At 40.5% G+C, this 24,178-nt stretch overlaps 1 protein-coding gene across 4 annotated transcripts in view; it reads left to right on the plus strand.

Moving 5' to 3' along the window:
* Nucleotides 1-24,178, plus strand: part of cdh4 (cadherin 4, type 1, R-cadherin (retinal)) — a 211,068-nt gene that overhangs the window by 122,308 nt on the left and 64,582 nt on the right. For all 4 annotated transcript variants that reach the window (XM_042406117.1, XM_042406118.1, XM_042406119.1 and 1 more), the window contains 2 exons: nucleotides 1,149-1,375; nucleotides 8,976-9,158. In XM_042406117.1, coding sequence (XP_042262051.1) covers nucleotides 1,149-1,375; nucleotides 8,976-9,158 — 410 coding nt within the window. The remainder of the gene's footprint in view (nucleotides 1-1,148; nucleotides 1,376-8,975; nucleotides 9,159-24,178) is intronic.

Genomic DNA, 24,178 nt, shown 5'->3' on the forward strand with positions numbered 1-24,178 from the left:
GCGGTGTAATGGCATATTCATGTCAGCTGTCACTGGAGAGTCTGCACTGATGAACTCAACAGCCGACATCATCTCTTTTCCTCTGCCTCTGTGCAATCTGTCGCAGACCTTTACGCATATGTGGAGTGGAAAGACGGCAAACATACTGACACACCCAAACCTCCAAATGCTCCTCATACAGACGCATATGGTACATTACTCTGGAAACAGGAATAGCACTGTATGTTTGTGTGTGTGTGTGCAAATATGAGCTCCCTCGCAGCTCCCTTTCTTTTGTCTCAGTCAAGCAAAACACTCCAAACAATAGTAATAATAATGAAACTTTATTTATATAGCACCTGCATACAGGGAGTGTAGCTCAAAGTGCTTTACAATAAAGTGAAGAAACATGAGAATAAATAAAAACAGACAAATTAAAACAAGTGCAAATACTGTGCGATAAAACCAAGTAATCAAATGAATAACAAACAAAAGATACAGCAAATGACAAGAATGGGTATGCTAAGAACAAAAGAATAGGTAAAAGATAGAAATAAAACAAAGGAAGGTGTAAGAACAATAACATGTAAAAGATAAGAATAGGACAAAGGAAGAGTGACAGTTAAAAACTTACAAGCATAGTTGAATAAATACGTTTTCAGTTGTTGTTTAAAAATGTTCACAGAGCTTGCATCTCTTATATCTTGAGGTAGGTAATTCCATAGTTTTGGTGCATAGTTAACAAAGGCTGAGCTATCATTTCATGTCATTCAAGACTGCACTCCATGTGCTTGGCAGCAAAACATGGAGCGCAATCGGCCCAGTCAGCTTAATGCGCTTTAGACCTTCTCTGGAGAAGCCAGGGAAAACGTTGTTTTGACATTGCTATCTGTCTAGTTTGGGAAAAGAATGATATAAAAAAGTATTAGGTTCCTCTCCGTGTATTCCGGTTCAGAAACAGATAAGCAGTTTGTTTAGCCAAAGATGTCAAAATCAGAATCAGAAGTGACAGCAGAAGGGATGAGATATTTCAAGATGCGTCTTGATGGATGCAGGTTAATCTTAAGCCTGCCAGATGTGTCAAGGATTTGCGAACACCTCATGGAGTAAATCTTACTGTGCTTCTCTCTAATTCTGTACCCTCTCTCCCTCTCTGTCTGTCTCTGCAGTGAAGTTTGAGGATTGCCAGCATAGCAGAGAGGTGGGCTTTGTCAGCAGTGACCCCAACTTCAGCGTGAGGCCTGATGGGATGGTGTATGCCGAGCAGGAGGTGGCCAACCTGTCAGAGCCTGTCCAGTTCATGGTGACGGCCCGGGGACTACACGACCCACGCATCTGGGAGACCACCGTTAAGCTGGCCCTGGCTGGACACCCACATCCTTTACCCCTGACAAAGGTAAAGGGGGAAAACAATTGCAATAAGACAAAAACACAAGGGCACTGAAACTAATAAATAATACATTTGCATTACACTTTGACAAATATAAATAGGGTGTTTACCACTAAAATGCCTTCTCCCTGCTTTACCACTTCTAGAGACTAACAAGCCATGTTCCCATCTGACCCAAACTCGTTTATCCCCTGTCTCAAACTCCTTTCAGTTGTTTGGTCCAGATTTGTTAAGCTCAGACTCCCAAGACATATCTTATCAATCCTCTTTTTCATGTCTTGCTCTTTTTCACAAGCAAGAACAGTGTAGAAAACATTTGGGTGGCACGCTTCTTACCTTCAGCCTGTGCTGACTGATGCATTCACTGGTTAAAATGACAAATATTACCAGCTGCAGATTATATCAGTTGTTAAACAGTCACACCACTGTTTAGGAAAGGATCCAGCTGATCCAGCCATCACACAATTTTCAAGAGCGTTTCAGGAGTAGTTTATGCATGTGGATATTTAAGTTTATATAGTTCTACATTGGGACCTCCAGTGTTTGGAGCAAGTTGCTTGAGAAAAATCAGGTGTACAAATAAGAAGGCAGCACCTATAATTTCAGATACATTTAATCAACATTTCCTTTCTTATGCTGTTCATCTCATTTTCAGGTTGTACCAACATATTATGAAAATTAACATTTTTTACTTTATTTACTTGAAACTGTTGAAACTAAACTTTATAATATTTGATAAGGGATTGGATCAAATCTTTTGTTGTTTTATGAAGCTGTAAAAGATCTTTCTGTCAAAGGCTCCTAGAAATCAGCTAAGACAGGAGACACTAATCACCTTAACACAACAAATAAAATATGAACAGGATGAAATGCATATGTCTTTCTTACACTGTCCATGTATATACATGTCCTGCTGTCTCTAAATTAACATTTTATAAGAGTGCATGCACAGCAGTAAAGATGCAGTGCTTCTCTGTGTGACAAGTAGAGACATGGCCCTATTTGCTACCAAGGCACTATTAGCGACCGTGTAACTACACAAAGCCAAATGTATAGCTACTGACTTCCATTGCTGGGCTGCACTTTGTTGAGCGACAAACCCATTATCATTATTCCTGCACTACTTGTTGAACGCCATTGGGCTTAATGTTCAGTCATGTTTCTAATCATGACAAAAAGCCCAAGACTCATGTAGCTAAAGCAATTGCAGAGTGGGGATTAAAATTCTGCCCACTCCTGGCAGTGCAATAATGGAGACTGGGAAATAATTGACATTGATTGAGCTAATGTTCCACTCTGGCAGAGTCTGCGAGGACCAGGTGATGTAGTTTCAGTATATAATTATGTTCCCCACACTGTGGAGCTAGAGAACGATTCAATAATTGAACAAGAAATAAATGTGTTGTCTCTAATCGCATGGAAATAGGAAAACCATCTTTAAAAGGTTTGCGTTTTTTTCTTTTTCTTGCCAGAACAGTGTTTACATGCGTTCTTGTCACTTTTTTTTTCAGATGTTATAAATGGGTGTTACGGTAGAATTTAGTCCAATCTCCTGAGTCTGAAATTGCTGGTGTGTTCTGAAGAGAAATTATAATAAATACTTGTTAGTGCATAGTCCTAAAAAATATAATTATAAAAAGTGCAATATGCGCTACAGGATAGGATAGGTAAGGAATACCTAGCTAGGCCAAATACTTTGGTCTGTGGTTAATTTAGTTCAGTCAAGAGACAAACAATTATTTTTATTGACACAGGCACAATAATGACGAGAAATGTGAAAAGTCTTTTGCAATTAGACCCCATCCTGACATCATCATATTTATAAAAGGGATAGTGAAGCCAAAAGTAGAGTAGGACATCCCCCGATGGAGTCTAGACTGGTGGTGGTGATGGATAAAGAGAATGCTGAGATCTGGATGATGAGAAGAGGAGCGGGCTTCTGATGAGCTCAGACCTGGGTACTGGAATGATGAACTGGAGGTGAATGGGGTGGAGGAGGGTCGCGATGCTTCGCACTGAAATGACAGCTGATAACGACAAAGAGGAGAACAGATTTAAAGTTTGACAGCTAAGACATGATTGGCAGATAAAAAATTGTGGTAAAATCTGATTGGTTTCACTAAAAGAGTTAACACCCCTAATCAGCTGATACAGAGCAAGAGAAGCAGGGACAGAGAGAGGGGGGAATGAGAATGAATGAATCAGTACATAGATAGTCTTGCTTGAACTTATGCTAAGCTTAATTTTATTCATTTATTGTGTGTTACATACTCCAATACTGCTGTTTTTGATAGTGTCAAAGAATGTGAAATTGAGTGACAACCTCCATGAGGACTTGACTTGAGTGAGATGAGTGACGTTTATAAGGAATTTTATTTTCATTACACATATACAGTCTGGTTGGTTCATTTGTTACATCTCGTACTCTAAAATGCAACTATCCCTTCATTGACGTGGAAGAGGCAGAAAGTTAATCCATATAGCGTAGCTGAAACTGGTTTAAATTTGTGACCTGGAATAATGTCAAACGTCAAGGTCTTGTCGCCTTGTAGCTCTCCTTGGACTGTACTTAGGCACAGCAGTGCTTTGAGCTAAATGCTAATTTCATCAATTTTCCAATATGCTCCCAATGGCAATGCTAATGTACAGCACGTATATAGCCTACACTATATTTACCATGTTAGCATGCTAACCTTTGCTAATTAGCACTACACACAGGGCTGGTTACCAATAAGTATGAAACCAAAATATTGGCCAAATTACACTTTACGTATCTGCATAGCTGGTGTCTGTGTGTGATGTAAAAACACCTGCCAATCATTTGTGAACATGTGCGTGTATAATGACAGCACAGAATTGCATGTGTGTCTGCCTCCATTGTGCAGTACATTTGGCCCTTTAATCAGTGGCACCAGTTAAGATGCTGTAGCCTTAATTTTACTCATTGGCCAAAATGAACTGTGAACAGCAGTGAGTTAGAGAGCTGAACTGTCCCATTATTTATTATTGGCCTTCTCCCTTTCCATATTTGTTTTCCTTTGATATATGACATTAAAACTGCTCAGGTCAATAAAGAGAAGCGTGCTGTGTGCAGTTCAGTGCAATGACTTGACATGATGTCTGTGAATTGACGTTAAAACTTATGAGTTTGATCAATGCAGTGCAGTCTTTTTGAACTGTGTGGCCCATTTTCATTTTCCAGTTTGGTAAACACGCATGGGGGTGAGTAGTTGTTATCTGAGCCCATCTCTTTGTTCTGAAAGTCAATAGTTATTTTGGAAAAGAGGTTATCATAATCGCATCATCTAACAGCAGCCTACTGTGTCAACATGGAAACAGGAGCAGAGGATATACAGCTCAGGATATCCTCTTCTTCCCAATGGCGATTAAAAGACAAGTTATTTGTTTCACTCTTGCTCTGTGTACAGATGGATGATACGTAGATAGAGATGCTGTACTGTAACAAATTATATTCTTGGTTCATCTCTACTGAGATGAACTGAGTCCAACACAGAATATAGCGTTCTTCTCTTCTTCTCTACTACAGTATGCTATGCTTACTTTGTTATAAAGCACCAGTAAGAGTGCATTGATTTGCTTTTAATAACTGGCTAAGTTTCTCACTGTTCTGTTTTAGTAGCAGAAATTAACATACTTGGAATGTGCTCCGTGATCGACTAGATCATTTTAGTATTTAATTTTCCAGTGCACAATACCGCAGCAATTGAAGTGTAGAGCATCTTTGGCCTGAGAGCCCTTTCCACTGTGTTTATGTACTCAGGCTATCTCACCTCACACAGGTAGGGCCTCTCGTTGAGTGCTCTCCAACTCGTACTGATTTCATGGCACGTTGATTTGCCTTCTCCACCAGCTTAGAGCCCATTAGTTATGCACCAGTGGATTTGAAGTCGACTGGTTGCCGGAACGGGTTTTAGTGCTTATTTGATTTGCATTTTTACCACACTCTCCCCAGACAGCCTCACCTGTTCAAGGTAGATTACAGCAAGGGCTGGCAGCGTGGTGGAACGTAAGACCCCGGGGTCCACTGGTCATTGAAAAGCAACACCGGCAAGGTTGGATGGTTGCACTTTTGCTGTGTGCTTTAACTTTGTGATTATAGCCTGATTATGTTGACAATCTGCATCGGAAAGCTGTGAGTCTCAACAGGCAAATAACATCAGTGAGAATTTCAATACTTCTTTTTAATTCAAAGTTAGATTTAAATGTTATTTTTCTTCACTTTAGCTTTTTTTGGAGAAGATCTCATGGGAGAACATTTTCTTACTGAAGACTAACACTCTGATCTCAGTTTTTATCATAGTGAACCAGCAAAGGGAAATAACACTGCAGCACTGAAAGACACACAAAAAAACACATCAAAAGACCTGAATCAAATGTTTTCAGAGCCACACTGAACACAGAACGGGCAATGAGCACACACTCATATTGTATTGTTCTGCCTGTTTGTCAGACTGATAACCTCCAGATGTCAGCTCCAAGACTCGGGGGCTGCAGGCCTGAAGAATGCCCCTGCAATGTGCAGGCTGCCTGGGAGCAGAGAGCTGGCAGCTGGCCCTGCCTGCCTCTGGGTGTCAGGAGCCCTGGGTGCATCAGGGACACACTAACTGACTCCTTGATGCACACACACACTGACACACACAAACACACACATTCATGCGTACAGACAAATACTCCTGCACATATGCTCATGCATTATTTTTACACATTTGCATGTGTGCACACATGCTTGCATCAAGGCCAGCATACATGATTTCCCATATGTGCACACAGCCATGACTGAAATCACTCCACATGCACATACTGTATACACACACAGTCAGACTGGAAAAATACCCAAACCCTAATAAGCACCTTGCTTCCTGACGGCCCACAGAGAGTTGGTTCCGGTTTTTCTTTCTTTCCTTTGTAATTCTGGTGTTGTCTCTAAGCCAACTGCCTGTCATCTGCCATGCTGTTTGAAAGTGACAGTCACATGCAGCTGCTACACTGATATCATCCACAAGCAGACGTACAATAAAAGACATCTCTCTTTCATTGTCTCTCTCCATGTCTGTCTCTCCGCCTTACCATCTCTCTTATTCATTTCTGTTTTGGCAACATTTCCAAAGGAATGTTGTGGCCTGACCAATCAGATGCTTCATCCTCATTATCGTCAGGTCTGATGTACTGCTTTCGTCAGCAGGCTGAGTGGCATATAGAGCAGCTATTCATACATTGTGTGTTTCTGCTGATAGCGGGAAGACAGATAAGGACTTTATCATAGTAGCAGCACACTGGGCTGAGCGAAGATGAGGAGGAGTGTGCTCGTTGAATCAATGTCCTCTATATTCATAACTGTCCATATGCGCTGACATGTAGGCAGTCCTGATGATTCATTATCATCTGTCAGAGAGAGTGTTGTTTATCCTCTGTTGCATGTTTGTTTTGTTTTTTACATCCCTTGTTTTGAGAATCTGCAAATATATACACTGCCACAGAAACATACACACACATTCACAGACAGGGACTAATTCCACCTGCCGCCCATGGAGGGGCTGGCACGCACCTTGCCTGCCCCGTGCCAGTTGGTACCTGTGAGTGTTTTGGATGAGTGGAGCTGGAATGAGAGTTATCTTATCTGGGAAACACATCTGGTCCCCTCGTTCCTCTTTCTGTCCTCTAACCATCTATCCCGGTCGCCACGCTCCCTCTACGTCGTGCTCATGCCCAGCTAAATACACAGCCCTGGCTGTCCAGAGGCCTGGCCTGCACTGAGCTTGTGGTCCAATGCTGTGAGCTGTGAATATGTGAAGAGTTAAAACAAAAGATGAAAAATATACACAGCATTTGCTCAGGTGTAGCTGACAGTCTGCCTCTCTCACAGACAAAGCCGGAGTATATTGATAGGCTGAACTTCCGCCCTGTGTTTGGCATGGCAATGTGTGAGTGTACGTGTGCGCACATGTGTGTCTTTCTGTGTATGGCTGCGTTGTGTGTGTTCCAGGTGGGATGAACAGGAGGATTTCCAATATGCTTCAGGTGACAGCGGCACACTGCCAATGTGTTTGTGTGTGTGTGTCTGTGTGTGTGTGTGTGTGTGTGTGTGTGTGTGTGTGTGTATGCAGGGCGCAGAGACAACAATAGGATTAGGTGGATTACAGCAATACAACAATCTTACACAGGAGGACACCATAGAGGATCGGGGGGAAAAAACTCTTTTACACACCCTTCTAACCCCCTTATTTCACAAGACAAGATGAGTAAGAACACAATCTTCTTTTTGCAGCTACAGCTGGAGGGAGTCATCGCAGGGGGCAGAGGGGTTCAATATATACATCCATACATTCCTACCTGGAAGCTGCCATTAAACCATGGTTCTGTATGATGTTCAAAAGTACCTCATCAAAAATAAGACATAGAACACTCATTCAGACAAGTCAAGCATTGACCCTGGACTGAGGTATGCTGTATTAATCCACAAAATCCAACCACTTTTCAATACTTTTTTAATGAAAAAATACCAATAGCATGTGACATTTTGAGCTGCTCTTTATCTAAGTGCTTGCAGCGAGGATGAAACTACTGGGCGGTCTCCTCTTTCTCTCCTCTGCTCCCCTTGTTATTACACAGGTATTTCATCAATACCTGTTTTGTCTGATGATAGACCTCTGTCAGGGCAAAGTGTCACTTTGTTTTCTTGTTTCAGCAGGGACAGAGAGGATGAGGACAGAACATGTTGCCTGTCTGAAAAATCTGTGCAGGGATGCAGACGAAGCACAGCACGTCTGGCCCTGTTCACACCTGGCATTAAAATGTGTTTTGCATTGTGATCTGATTGTTCAGACCACATTCGGAGGCGGTCTGGGCCACATATGGCCCATTCTTTTAACAGTGTGTACGCAATGTGTCCTTCCCTTTCCATTTGGGCTGAAGAGTTTTGATTTTACCCGCATGCCAAGGTCTTTACAAACTTCTTTTAATTTCTGGCACACTAGGCACAAGAAGTGCATTGCTTACTCCTGCTGGTTAAAAACAACAACACATTTAGTCTTTGCAAACAGAAATGATGTACATGTTTAATTGCATATAGACCAGGGAAGTGAGATCCTATCACAAGTGGTCACTCCAGACACATGTGGAGACGCATTCTGATGCCAGGTGTGAACTGACGTACTTAGAGCTGTCCACTTGTGATCAGATCACCCAAGACACATGTTAATGCCAGGTGTGAACAGGGCCTCTATAAACAAAACCCGGCCATGTAGCCTGGGGGAGGTCTCGCTCTCTTAGGCAGAAGCCGAGGGCTTGGGCAGGCTCAGGTGTCTTGCCAAAGGCCTCATGAAATGTGATGCGGCAGCATTCAGAAAATGTTTATTTATATTTACTTGTGTTTGCCTCTCTGTCACTCTCACAAAATGGGTTTATTGTTGGTTTGACACCCAGTATTTCAGTTTCAATTTTAGCAGAGGGGAAAGCGTGTCATTTCACAGCACTTTATAGATTCATCTCCTACCTGTCTTAGCAAAATAGCATCCTTGAAATGATAACATGCACATGTTATTCAATGCAAAATGTGATATATGATATGTTGTTTTCTTCTTTTCAGGTTGGCATTGAAGAAATGCTGTCAAGAGTTTGGGAATCCCAACCCAGAGTTATCAAGTTTTCTCGAAAACATCAGAGAAGCTCCTCTGCCAATGGGCTGAGGCGACAGAAGAGAGACTGGGTCATCCCACCTATCAATGTGCCTGAAAACTCCCGAGGACCCTTCCCTCATATGCTTGTCAGAGTGAGTGACAGTTATAATTTCAGCAAATACCATACATCTTTACTTGATTGAAAAAACCTTTTGAAGGCCACAAAACTTTATATAACTTGTCTTTGTAGATGAAACTGTAATTTTTAAGAATCCAAGAAAGACTTGATAGACAACCCATATATTCTATCTAAGTACTCAGGCCAGGGAAGCAGGAAGAGTGGGGAATATACTGTAATATCTCTTACAATCACCAGGAGGCCCAGAGACTATTCTGGTATTTTCTATCAAGCACACCCAGCAGGCCAAAAGCACTGCTCTTGTCTCCGATTTAAGTCATGATGCCAGGTGATTTGTCTGCTGTGCCTCTGGGCATCACAGACAGGTAGACGGACAAAAAATAATCCTTGCTTGGAAAGCACACAAATACGCACTTCATGCTTGGTCTCAAAAGAATAGATCTAAAGATTACTCAGGAGTATTCTCTCTCAGTGGCATTGCTACACATGTTAATATAGCTGGTGGAGTATTTTTTGGATCACGTTGCAGATTACAGCACATTGAAATTGATGAGTTATCATGATCCATATTCTTCCAAACACATGTGATAATTAATATTTTTTTTAAGGGGGACATATTCTGCACATTTACAGGTCTATAGCTTTTAATCTGGGGCTCTACTAGAATATCTCTGCATGACTTACAGTTAAATAAACTCCTTATTTAACTCATACTGACCCTTTATGCAGCCCTACAGTTCAGTCTCTGTCTGAAACACGTCATTTTAACTCCTGTCTCTTTAAGGCCCCCCTCCCAATAAGCCCACTCTGCTCTGATTGGCCAGCTCCCTTGGGAGACTTTCACTAACTCTGGAAGCTGCATCAACAAACCATGAAACAAACTATAGTAGTAGGGTTTCACTGCTTTTTATGTTCTTTACTAGGGATGTCAGCTTCTCAAATACATCCGTACATCCGAAATCCTATCTGAAATATGAGAGTGGACAACGCAAACAACACGTGGAAAAACCATAGCAACAACCTCAGCAACAAAGACAACTGAATGGATGGCTGTTTATGGGCATGCGTGACAGGCAAGATAGAAAAAAATGAAGCGTTCAGAATAGGTTGAAGCCCTGACTTTTGACTTGCAGGGAGCATTTCTACATACGTTCACCTCAAGTTTTAGAACTCTGACCTTGTTTAGTATAGATATCTGACATCATGACAGTATATAAATGACGGAAAATCACAAAAATCACAATATGCCCCCTTTAAAGGAATGCTTTTGCTGGCAGTTTTTATTTTAACTTGTAATAATGGAGCAAATCATTCTGCACATTGTAGTTTTATAGTGAATGGCACTACTTTGGCACTATATGACAAGTTTCCCATTAAATCCTAGACACACAAAAAGGATAAAACTACCTCCTATCCTCTGCCAGCCTAAAATCAATCAATTTTTACAGTGCAGTTCAGCTACCAGTCACACAAATATGAGAAAAAAGTTTAACTGAACATATATGTAACCAGTTTCTAATTACAACCAGTAGATAACAATGGATGTTAAAAATAAGGAAAATCGAAAAAGGAAAGTTTCCAAGGAGGCGTTGTAGTCTCTGCTCTGTGCTGCTACTCTAAACTCTCCTCACTCGCTGCCTCTTATCAGTCACCCAGACAGACGTGCAGCTTTCAGCTGGCATTTCTCACACACACACACACACACACACACAAAGTCCCTTACGCCCATTTGTACAGCGAGGCTTACACTCCCGGATTACGGAAATCGCCTTTCACCAATGTGTCGGCAAGAGGGCAGATTTTCCACCAAAGCATGGAAACACTCACCCTCACAAAACACACACACAGCAAGGCCATGGAGCGTCAGGGGAGGCACCAAATTGTACTTCCCCGCTGGAGAAATGGACCCTCTTTTATCCCCTTTTCACATGTCGGGTGTTAGATGACGGGATTAAACCTCGAGGGCTTCCTTTGTGTGTGTGGCTACATGAGTGTTGAGGTTGAGGTAGTCTGAGTGTGGGTGAGTGTGTCTACATGTACAATGTGTGTGAGGGTGCATCTTTGTGGTTGCGTATACTATATTTTAAGACTGTATAGGTGTGTCTCAGCCCCCAGACATAGCTGAAAGCAGTGCACCATGGTGGATGTGACTCATGCTGTCCGTTGCTCTGTGAGCTCCTCAGAAGGGGGCGGCCAATTATTGGCCTGGCCAATTATCAGATCCAATATTCAGCATTTTCACGATTATTGGAATCATAATTTTTTGTTTCCAATTGCTGATATGTGCTATTTTGGCTCTGATGCAGCCGCCTCCCTCTGTCTGTAGTCACCACTCTGTGGTCTTGAGCAATGTCCCACAGTACACCACTATCTGATCTATCTGATCTATCTGGTTACACATCACAAGTAATAGCCTATCAACACTGAAGGCTGTGCATGCTGCTGTGCCACAGACAGCACAGAGAAGCATCTGCAGACTGGATCAGCTCCAGTGAGCGAGCAGAGCTGTCTTTCGAAGGTAAGGCAGCAGATATTACCGGAGTTGCAATAAACATCACAATCCTCTACGCTGAAGTTTTAAAAACACCACAATCTTATGATCTATTTCTATGATGACAAACATGCCCAGTTTCCCAGATACACTGCTGAAAGTGTCAAATAATGCACTTTATTGCAGTGATATAACGTAAGTTAAGCTGATGTTGAGTCTTGTAGAGCTAAGTTGAATGCGATAGCGAATGTCAACAAGTTAATTTGTTGAGCCATAATTTAGCCACCTGACTACAGCAAAAAAATTGATAGACTATAACATTACTGTCTTTCATGCTTACTTACCAGGGCTGATCATACTCTCAGTCTCAACCCATGACTACTAGTAACGTTACCGAAGCTGTCTCTGACTCTGTTTCTTGTAACTGTTAGAGAGGTGCAGGATTGTTGTTAGAGACTCAAGATGTAATAGAACTGCATCTAAGGCCTGTTAATCCACACACGGACTGCATAGATGGTGTACAGTTGTCAGAGTTGAATAGTCACTTCTATTGCCATTGTACATATTCAGCTATAGTAATCATTAGTAATGAAGTAGCCTAGTTTTGAATGACAGGTTCCCTACTATAACATGTTGTTAATATATAACATTTAAACAGTGGTGGAATAAGTACTTAGATCCTTTACTTGAGTAAAAGTATTAATACCACAATGTAAAAATACTTAATTACAAGTAAAAGTCCTGCCTTTAAAATCCTACTTAAGTAGTACAGAAGTATTACCAGCCACAGTAAATTTACTTAAAATGTTAAAGTAAAGGTACTGGTATTGGTATCGGCCCTGAAAAAAACATATCAGTTGACCCCTACTCCTCAGTCCCCTGCTTTCTCTGCAACACAACTCTCCATTAAAACAGGCAGCCATGGAGAGGAGCGGTGGGGATTTTGTGCTTTATCGTGCCGGTCTCAGAAGTGGCCAAGAACAACCTTTAAAGTGTACGCACTTGATTTCAGGACACACCATCTCTCATGTGCTTTGGAAACTCTTTGAATTTTCTTCACTTGTGTTTGTACACTCAAGCCTTCACACAGTCAGGTTCGCCAGGTTTAAAAAGACCAATTAACCCTCGGCGTGTAATTACCGCTTTGCAACCATCAAATAATGTAAATGACATGCCCAAAGAGGTGTGTGGTGGACTGGTGCTCGCTTTCTCTTTGATTCAGTGAGAGTGGAGAAAGAACAGGCAGCATGACACTGAGTACAATGAGAGGCTAATGTAGCTCTGCCTCTGTAGGATATTTCATCCTAGTTACACTGACAGATCCAATTACACACACAAAGCAAACTCCTCACTGATTTAATTGTAAATAATAATTCACATGATCACAATGCTTTCACTTATTACTTCTTTGTCATTTTATTTTATGCATGGTGCCATTCAGGTTATGTTCCATTGTATTCTGACTTTGCCACCATCATCATCACCATCACATCACAGTCCTCCAGCTCATATAGCAATACCCTGTTTCACTCTCTGAAAGCTACTTTCTCTTCCTTGAAACAAAATAAATGCGCTCTCTTTCTCTCACACACACACTAACACACAAACACACACATTGACACACACACACCAATAGTGTGCAAGAGCTCCATTCCACTGTTGGCCATTTTTACCTTGACATGTGCAATTCAGTCATGAAGAACCACAAGTGGTGCAGCTTTGATGGCATTGATTTACCATTGTGCTCAAATGGAATATGCTTCCGAGCTTGCGCTGTCAAATTATTTGACATGACAGATATAAGTGCAGTGGAAATAGAGAGGTTGAAAAACAGCTTAAGTTAAATGGATACTCAGGTATATGGCAAGATCTACTCCTTTTGAGAGACTGAAAAACAGTAAGGGTGGGAGATGGAAAGGGGAGAAAGGGGGACAGGCTGAGACTGAAAAAAAAGAAAAAGAAAAACATTTTGGAAGAGTGCTGTAAATCTGCGGGGTGAGGGAGGCCAACATTAGTTTCAGGCCATTTGTGGCATTCTCATCTCAACTGTCTCCTTCAGCACCTACACCGGGGCCAATGAGGCAAAACTGATGGAAAGCAGTCTGAATATGGGAGAGAAAAGATCCTCCTTTCATTTAACCAGGCCTCAAACACTGTCTCTCTCTCTTTCTGACCATGGTTAGGACAAGGAAACGAACAATATGAGCTGGAAATAATTGCACACATTGTGGAAGGTTATTTTAATATTATGTGACTGAAGAGAAATGTCTGTGTTTGCTGTTCCTTTTGTGAACGCTGCATGACTCTGTGCCCTTTCCATGGAGCTAAATTAAACTGTAATGATATGTATAATACATAGCCTTTATCGTACATTCACATTCTTGTAAAAAAAAAATAAGGGTGTTGAGGTGAATAGGTGAACTGGGATATTAGAGTGCATCTCAGCATGATTTGGTTTACCTCATTATTTTGAATAGCCCATTAAGGTATTGCTCATGGATAATGTAATATGGTACAGTGTAGCGTTGAATGTGTCACAGTCAGAGTGACTGGAGGCTCCTCATTTAGAAGGATTTTATTAAAAGCAAACAGAAGCACACAAACAAAAACAAATGGTTAACTTCACCCACCACTCAAGTTAACTTTTTCATACTTTGGCAGAAGAAAACATGCTGCTTATTTTACATGGCTATGTTGGATTTCTAATTTGGTTTACTGTGCAGATCAGCTAAAATATATGTGATATATATATGTGTGTGTGTGTGTGTGTGGGAGAAAGTTAGCTCAATGACATTGTAATGCCTGTACTGTTGTTTGCTTAGTACCCAAAATGAAAACATGGTGGTTTATTTACAACCTCATATTGCACAGTGTATTTCATTACAGCTCATAATGAGTTTGTAATATGCTTTTTGGATCTGCTTGTTTTGTCTGCAGTTTTATTGCATCCCTTGTGCATTGAAATACATTGTGTCCATTGTGTCTACTTTGTGAATGTGGGTGTATGGGTGTGTTTCCACAAACATATTCTCTCACAATGCAGGATAAAGCGGCATTGAAACAGAAGCTTGAGCGATAGTAAGGTTGTATCACTATTTAAAACATTACATTACATTATTCAAGACCAAATTGATCTAAATTTAACATTTAACAGAATTATTCATCCAAAAAGCAGTTTTTACATCAATGACTTATTACCCCAGCTCAGCTTCCTTATGGAAAGTACTTGTACTCACATTCCTTCTCTTCTGAAAAAGGCAGTGGGGGATACTGCAGGAGCAACAACAGCAAAATAAAGTTTCCAAACCATTTCATTCAGCATTCCAAAAACGTGTAGTTCTAACCAAACTATTGCAAAATAATTTGCTTCCTTAAAATCATGTCATGCCTGTCACCACCTGATTGGCAGGGAGTCTGAGCTTCAGTTGTTGGCTAGTAAACAACTATAATTTTATTTCTCTAACTTTGAAGCAGTACATTAAAACAATACATTGTATTAACATTGCATGTTATTATTGTTAGCACTGTCTGTAAGGGTAGTGAATTAGAATTACACATACTGAATTACCACAGCAAATTAGACTCCAGAGCATCTAGAGAGAATTTTCTTAGATATGTAGATACAGCACTTTATTAAACGGGAACTGTGAATCATGCAAAGGGTAACTTCTTATTTATCTTATACTGGCCCTTTACGCAGCCCCTCAGTTCAGCCTCTGTCTCTAACAGGCAGTCTTAGCTCCTGTCTCTTTAAGGCCCCCATCCTGATGAACCCACTCTGTTCTGATTGGCCGGCTTCCTGGAAGTCTGCTTAGGGGCAGCTGTATCAGAGTTGTGTTAAGTTACTGCAGAAGTAAACCCAACATTTCCTGCTTTACTGATTCAAATTTAAAGCTTTTAAATGACTAAATAACAGGAGACTTTCATTGTGCAGAGCACGAACATTACAGGAAATTAAACATGTTCCTCACCAAATTAGCGGAGCCTCATTAGTGGTGCTAAAAACCAGGCGACACAACAAAATATGGAGATATTTTGAGATGTTTTTGCTTAGTATAACAGCCACAATATTGATGATGTTTGATGAAGAGCTGCAGACAACCAGCACACCTTTAACAGGTAAACTACTTATTTTACTTTGCCCTGCTGTGTAATGGAAAAACACTCACAGATTGCCAGCTCGACTTGAGTCATGGCTATGACATGACTATCCCCAAAACAATGGAAAAATAGAATAATGTTAGCGGAGCGGAGTAGTGAACTTACATGCTGTGTGTGGAGCAGATGACCATATAAAGAAATCTGTCACGAGCCAACTTTGACTCAGGCTGAAAATAGAAAAAAAACGTTGGAAATCGAGCATTCAGAGCAGTCTGAAGCCGGTGCTTTTTGCTCACAGGGATTACTCCTACATATGTTTACCTCATTATTTGACACTTTTGCCACGTTTAATATGAACATCCGATATTGTAACATTATATATATAACTGAGAAAAAGGAAAAGTATAATAGGTCCCCTTTAATTCCAAAGGGAAATTAAAGTGACATAAATCAAAATACAAAAATAATGAGGTAGGTAAAAGAAACAAATACAATTAAAGGCTAAATTATATACAAAAACTATAAATAGATTCGTCTTTGTCCTTACTGAGGGGAAATCCCATATATGGAGCACTTTTTACAGTGTCAGCACTGACAAAATACCTGCGTTCTGTCAAATGTTAACAGTGTCGAGATCTCAAAAGATGAGGAGTTTGGCAAATATTTGGGATTTAATTGGGCTCAGATGCTGCAGTGGCTCAATTTTGTGGTATTCACAAGTGTAAAAGAGCGCTGCTCCCCTGTCCTTCCTTGTAATGTGTCAAAATATCTGTCCTCATTAAATTGCCATAGCAGTGGGCTTTATTACTGATCTGTAAGAACAAACTAATTTCCACTTTCTATCGACAGCAGGTAAAGATTAACATTAATAAACTATAACCATGTCAGTACCTCCAAATAGCTCCAACAAATCAGCCTGTAATTCCTTTAATAGCAGTTAAAGTTATCATTAGTAGAGCCGATAAGCATTGGTTCCTACAATCAGCTACTCATTACATCTCAAATCTCAGAGTCTCCTTTTCCCCAAGTCTACAGTATGTGCAGCATCTGCCTGGGATAGAAATTCAGAGTCAGTTTAGCTTTCAGCTTCAAGGAGCAGACAGAGCTTGTTGACATGTCTCATTTTAGTTTAAATCAGGACACTCCTCATTGCTTTTTCTCCTGACACCATCCTCAGATTGTGTCCCAGAATCCAGGAGTTTCTTGGTGCTGAATCATCCAGAACAACACGGTCTCCAAGAATAAAGTTGCTCTGATGTTGTTCCATTTCCATTTCCACTTTACTTTTTCATGATGAGGAGGTGCTCCCTAATCCAAGTCCTCTAAAAGAGATCCAAATATTTCATTTCATCTCCTTCAGGAGTGCAGGTCTTAATTTTTTACCTTTCTTACCAAACAGATGATTAAATGTTAGAGGCTCAAGAACATTACTATAGTTACTGTTATGATTAGTCTTTCAGTCAAATTTGCCCCTACTTCACAGCAGTCCATCCAAACTTGCTCTTTGACGAGTATTTGGTTAATACTGTCGCTTTCGATGCAAAGTTGAACTAGGTCTCAAGATCTGTGTTATGACATATAGTATACTTTGTATGAATTTTACAGCTTAGCTTTCTTCTCTGTGTTTTCACTTTGAAAATTGCAGTAAGTACATGCTGCTCCCACTAATGTAGATGCAGGCACATATAAACAGCAAGTTTGCCAGATGTTTGATATAATCGCATTCATTCATGAATAGCAAAATCTTTGTACATGAATGAACTGAAGTCTACAAAAGGTGTAATACAATTACTTTACACCTTTGGAGAAGTTCAAAGGTTTATTTCCTTATTTTCCCATAAAAGTCCCATAAACAAAACTTTAAAGTTGCATTAATCAATATTTATGTTAACAGCTGAATAAATTACTGTTATTGTCTTAATGTGAAACGAGTTGCTTGTGGGGATGAACCCACTGAGAATTGTAACCCAACTCAGAAACAGTTCTCCTTACTGTGTAGAGCGTTTTAGCATCTTTTAGCTCTTTGTTTTGGTCTTACATCCTACAACTTCATTGTTTTGGCTCAATCTCTCTACTCTCATCAACTTTGTTTTCAGCCTGAGCAGGTGGCAAAAAAAGCTCTGATTAACCCAGAGGACACTACCAGACCACATCAACTTTTTAATGCGCTTATATGTGAGTGTTGTATTTAGAGCTTATTATGCTGCTCCCAAGTGGTCAAAAAGTAAATTAATACAGGTTTAAATTACAGTAAAATAGGATAATCTCATTGATCTTTGTGCATTTCTGGCTAATTCTTCAAACTTTGCCAACATTTAACAGAATTGCAAAGGCTTTGAAATCGCAATAAAACGTCAAGAACAAGTCACAAATGCCAACATTGGATTTAACTTAATTTTGTGCACTCAGAAAATATATTCAGATATTATATGAACACAATGTAAGGTGCAGCTCTAATATATAAATTAGCCCTTGGCCTAGAGTGTTAATGGATGTGCAGGACAATGCAGTCAGTATGTTCTGTGCCTTATGAGAATTTTCCAGAGACACAAATCTCTTAGCATAAAAGGAGTGTTTATGTGTAAACATTTGTGAACATTGCCTTTTGTTAGCTGGTTTATGCCTGTGTCTGTGAGGGAATGTGTGTGTATCTGTGTATGTGTGTGTGTCTGTATGTATTGTCTGCGTATTTGAGTTTATGTGTGTGTCTGTTTGTCATTCGCAGCATCCCCAGTCGGACAATTAGAAGGTGACAGTCCCATTAGAGCCAGCCCAGTAGTACAAAGGCTGAATGCTGTTGTGACTGACACGGAGCTCAGCCTCTCACTAAATAACTGTCAGTCTGCCTTCGTCCACTCTGACCCCTCTGGCAGCCTCCCTCAGAGCCACTCTAACTCCCCCCTGGACTCTCATTGGCAGCCTTAGCAGCTCCCTGAGCCAAGCATGGCCCTCCTTTCAAGCCTGGCCTCTAACTGATTGGTTGGACCCCACTTGCCTTAGGCATGCCAGAAGGGCTTTCAACTGGCCAACTGGCTGATTGGCCAGGCTGTCAGGGCCACATGTCTCCTGTGGGAGCGTGTGGCAGCAACTTGGGTTGAAGGTTGCAATTTGACAATGAAGGTAGGTGGAGAGAAAAAGTGCGAGAGCAGCAGAAAGCTGACTGTCCCGTCCCTCCATCCATAACTCCTTCTATCTCTATATGCCCCATTCTTTCTCTTTAATCAGCCTTCCAATAACCAGTCATGTCTTCACTGTAATTATCCTGCGGGACATTTCTCTGTGCATGGAGCACCTGAGGTTTGGTTTACCTATTGTCCTTGTATTGGAAATCCTTGGGTAGAGCAGGAGAATGGAGCTATTTAACGAGTTGAGACTCTCCAGGGGTCCACGGTCTGTTCAGAGCGGGTAAGACAAGAACGTCGGCTTCTGCCTCCTCCATTCCCATCACAGAATTAGGGAATGTGGCTCTCTTTATAAGGCAGACAGAATGGCTGTATTTGCTCCATTCTTCTCCCTCGCTGCGAATCGGGGGAATTAATGCCATTGTTAATGCGGAGAGACCACTGGTACATTTCAACAGGATTCTCGCCTCTCGCAGAGCTCATCTAAATTGCCTGGCTAATGCCGTAATTGGGTTTGTGAGTCACTTCTTAACTTCCATTAATATTTGTTCTCCCTCTAATTGCCCCCTTTTTTCCAATCCCACATTTCATTCCTTCGTCTGGTTAATGGTCTGAGGTGGAGGCAGTGACGTGCATGTGCGTGCACGCGTGTGCGCTTGAGAAAGCTTCTAATCTATTTTTGAGCAGATACAAAATGTTAAAGTGGTGGGACTCCTTTCTCTCCTCTGGGTAATGATGAATGACAGAGGATGAAGTTGGATGATATTCCAGTTAAAGAAAGAGACATTAGACAGGTTCATTGTCAAAATTTGAGGAACATTGTCCAGATAACTGTGATCACAGTGTGAGCTGAGGATAAAAAAAATATCTGCTCCAAAGATTTAATATCTGTTTTTTAAAAGAGAGCCAAACTCTTTCATTTGAAGGTTATTTACTGAATATGCTGCCGGCATTCAGAATGCTCACCTTTCTTTTTCTGCCGTTTATTAAAAGACATATTACTTGACAGTGCATCTCTTTCTCAGATGTTTTCTTCTAAGCTTCCTCCCACTTTTCACACTCACATATAACTGGATTGTCTTTTCCTCTAATACATCACATCAAACCAGTTCTTCTGGAGGGAGGAAAACATCGCCCCCAAAAGGTTTCAGCTTTGTTTTCTGTAAATTGTCAAGAAAAAAAAATCTTGCTCTATTATCTTTAAATCCAAATCCACTTCACAGCAGCATTACCTTAGGAAACCTCAGGAACTCAAAGGATTCAATTTAATTGACCGTGTTAGAAAGTGGAGAAGAATGGCTGAATAACAGTGCCAGTACCAGAGCAGACAAACCTTCCTCAGGTGGCGACTCTTGCTTGTTTCTGTAGATGGAACTCTCTTTGCTTCCTTCCCACCGGGAGAAATGGGAGGAGGCAGCGCAGGAGGGTGAGAGACAGAAAGAGATAGATAAACTGATACGGCAGCACAAAGACAGAAGAATGGGAGAGCACAGCAAATGAAATGGAGGCAAAAAGAAAAATACATATTTCAGAGCCGCATGGAGCCCTGTTCATTTCCCATTCAGTTTCCGATCCATAATGGACTAGCCTGCCTGTGTGCCGAGACGCAGACGCAGCTGTTCTTTATGAGTATCAGGGATAACTGTGTGCGATGGTGGCTGTCAGCGGCTCTCACTTGAGAGATATTAAACCTGAGCTTTCTGCAGCTTTGCTCTCACAGACCTCCTATGTGACTATTTTTAAAACCATCCGCACCATTCCTTTCTCGTGACGCCGCAAAACTGACAGGTTTTTTTTTCCTTCTTTATCGCCACACTCTTGCATGTAAGGTTGTTATTGTATTTTGTAGGACAGAAAGTTTGAAGGCTGGCAAAAACTTGAGGTCCCACATTTTCCCTAATTGGAAATTTTGTTTCCATTTTGTCAGCCCATCTCTCTCTTTCTTTCATCCTCTGCTTCACTATTTCCTTCTATGTCATTTTGTTGGATGTTTGTGTGGATGGCCTATCAGACTATTTGAATTCCTCTTCCCAATCAAAAGCAGGGCACATCAGCTTTGAAGAGTGACAAGCGCGCAGCAGGAAGGATCAAAGCAATGCAAAACTGAAATTTAAGAGGAAGTTAAAAAGCATGTAGTTTTGCCATTTCCCTCATGTACAACAAGGAGAAAACAGATACTGTATAACAGCAGGGAAAGATGAGACATTATCAAACACAGTGATTTTCAAGGATGCCTGTGTAGTTTGCAGATGCACAGATGCTTTTGATAATGCTGTTTAACATAGCAGTTCACCCATCCGCAGTGACTCATATTAGCAGCTATTTCAGCATCCCTACAAGTACGAAGGTTTATTGTCAGAACATTTTAACCCCAGTGGTGAGACTGAAGTCAGACTGCTCAGGATAGAAGGAAAATCAGTAGTCTATTTCAGCATTAAAACGTCATTTTCTCTCTTTAAAGCCACTCACTTGGGTGCCAGACCTGCTATGAAACTGCAAGAAACACAAAAAAACCATTAAATAGCTTTCCAGCAAGTGCCCAAGCTGACAGGCAGCTGTGTAAAAAGAAGCAGTAAAGCAAATAGAAAATGAGACATATTAGCTTGCAGCTGAAATTACAGGAAATTCACACTACTTTAGGGAAATTTGAGTCATTACAAGGGGGAAGAGTAGAGAATCAGAGAGAAAATTAGATTTGGTTATCCCTAAAACCCTGACACACTGTTGAAAAATTTTATGTTTTCTGCTTACACTAAATCCAGAAAATAAATCAACCATCAGGTGATCAATACCTCAAGCCAATCATGACTCTGTTTCTTATTATTTTAATTCTGGACAATTCAGGATCATGCTTTCATCACAGCTAAATAACCATATTGTCAGACAGAGTCTAAAAGCAGAGCAGGCTTTTGAGTATATGAGGCATCCAGTCAGTAAGTCGTTTCTAATAAAGGCATCGAGATATTTGGCAGACACTGTCTTAATTATGGTTGACAGCTATGACAGCTAAAGCGTGACTGAGAGGCCACCAGAAGGGCTCAGTCATAGCATGTCTGTCCCCAGAGTGGTTGGCATCACTTCCTCTCATAGTGCACCTCAGCATGGAAATGCCATTAATTTGCCTTTACTGTATTAATCTACTTAATCTACTATAAGACATCCTTGAAACTTACATACTTCATTCCAAATTGTAATAATTGTTATGTAGGTATTTAGCTTGTGGTGCCATTAGTGACATTTACCATCCCACCCAGCAATTTAAATAGCATTTTGCAGCTCTACAGTACATAATCTCTCTCTATTTACTCTGTTATACTTGTAAGATTAAAACATATACAGGCTTTAAACATATCTTTATTGGGTCAGGGTTAAGAAGAAGAACACATTATCAGAGCATGGCAATTAAATATAGCAGTTAAATGAAACCCTAGAATCAAAGAAAGAAAAGAAAACAATCAGAGGCAAAGTTGACAAGATATTAAAAGGAAAGAAAAAGAAAAAAATAGCATTACATAAATGAGAGTACAAAGCATCATCCAGTTCCTCATACTGTAAAGTGTAAGATACTCTACATACTTTACATAAAGCAAAAATTCTATGATTTATCAACCTGGGTCTTATTCTCATACAGTAGTTATGTCCATTCTGACTATAGGTCAGGCTAACTTTAAATTTAACACTTCCATTAGAGATTCAGGAAACACAGACTGATACTGTATGTTGCAAAACACAACAAAAACTTTATGTAAATCATTTAAAATACTTCTCTGAGTCTCTGAATCTGACTAAAGGTAAACATCGAAATTAGCCCCTGAAGGAGCTGTTGTAGCTAACTACATTGAAATATACTACATGCTGGCTAACCATGCTAACAATGCCTATCTGCGCACACCAGTTGTTAGATTTGTGAGACTACGGCTCACTGTTAATTTAGCATGTGTGCATACTAGAAAAGTGATTAAAAAAAAAACTAGTAGAAAAGTTAAGTGCAAAGGCTTGTTATCCAGTAGACTATGTGGACACTTTAGAGGCTTGTACTGCTAGCCCTGATATATGTTAGCTACAATAGCTTTTCTTGGCTAATTTCGTGTTAATTCCATTCAAACTATATCGAGCATTTGAAAATATTTATGTAAAACTGATTATGCTTACATTTATTTGGGAAGCTTCAGGAGGTTTTCGCTGCTTCTCCCAGTGGAAGAATGTAAATAGTCAAAATAAGCCATGTTGAAAAATATCAGAATTCTTCTTTAAGTGATTAACTTAAATTTCTAATGTATAATGGTGATGCACATTGTATTTTACATATATGGACAAGAAATATTTTCAACAGCAAGCAACAGCTCATATTAGGAGAGATTTGACTCCTGCTAAGAAGGTTAAATGGACAGAATCTGGTCTTATAGTTGAATTGCATGCTGCTTATTCACAGTCATTGCAGACATTAAGAGAATATTTTGTAAAGCCAATTTTATGTGACACATTTTAACCTAGAGAAGAGAACAGTTTTTTTTCTTCAAGCATTTGATCAACTGAAAAAGTGATCATCAGTGGAAACAACATACAGCATTATCGTCTGGATAATAATGCAGGTTGAATGTTGGAAATTCATAGATTTATGGTTTTGAATCATCTTCTGGTTCCCTGGTGTGGCTCTTGAGCCTTTGTAACCTGTGGGGGGTGTTTGATGTGCCCTAAAGGCAAAGTGAGGTGACTGTGCCCATAAAGAGCTATAAAATAAAGAGAGAGAGAGATGTGTGAAGCCAAAGGACTACAACACGGGCCTGAACCATTAAGCATGGACAAAACATAAAAGAGGCTATCAAAGAGTGTAAACCACAGCTTCCCATTATTGTTTGACATTAGCCCATAGCACACAGTAACCCTTAATGATCCCGTGGGTGCCTGCAGCACACTGTCCTTTAATGACTTCCTGGTTGAATGATTGTTGTTTCCTGGAAGCAAAATACTACGAGGCAAAGAGAACAGCTCCGCACAGCTTGTCCTTTGCATTGCAGCATTCTGCTTTGTTCATTTTGCAATGTTGATAGAAATAAGTCAGACATGGGAGTGAATGGATGAAATGCAGAGTACCATCAAATAAACACCAAATTAGTTCCTGTTTATGTAGGCATCAAACTATTTATGCAGATGGGGTGATCATACAGGGTTGGATCAATTAAAGGAGATTTGGACAGACTGAAACATCACAGTACACTAATTAGGCAGCCAGCCGCTATGCTCAAGAAATGGAAATAAATTCCTTTCCGTTCCTTTCCTGCTATCTGTTTGTGTGTCTTGCGTCACCCTGAGGAGTTT

The sequence above is a fragment of the Thunnus maccoyii genome, chromosome 3 (assembly GCF_910596095.1).
Source record: "Thunnus maccoyii chromosome 3, fThuMac1.1, whole genome shotgun sequence".
In the NCBI taxonomy this organism is placed as follows: Eukaryota; Metazoa; Chordata; class Actinopteri; order Scombriformes; family Scombridae; genus Thunnus; species Thunnus maccoyii.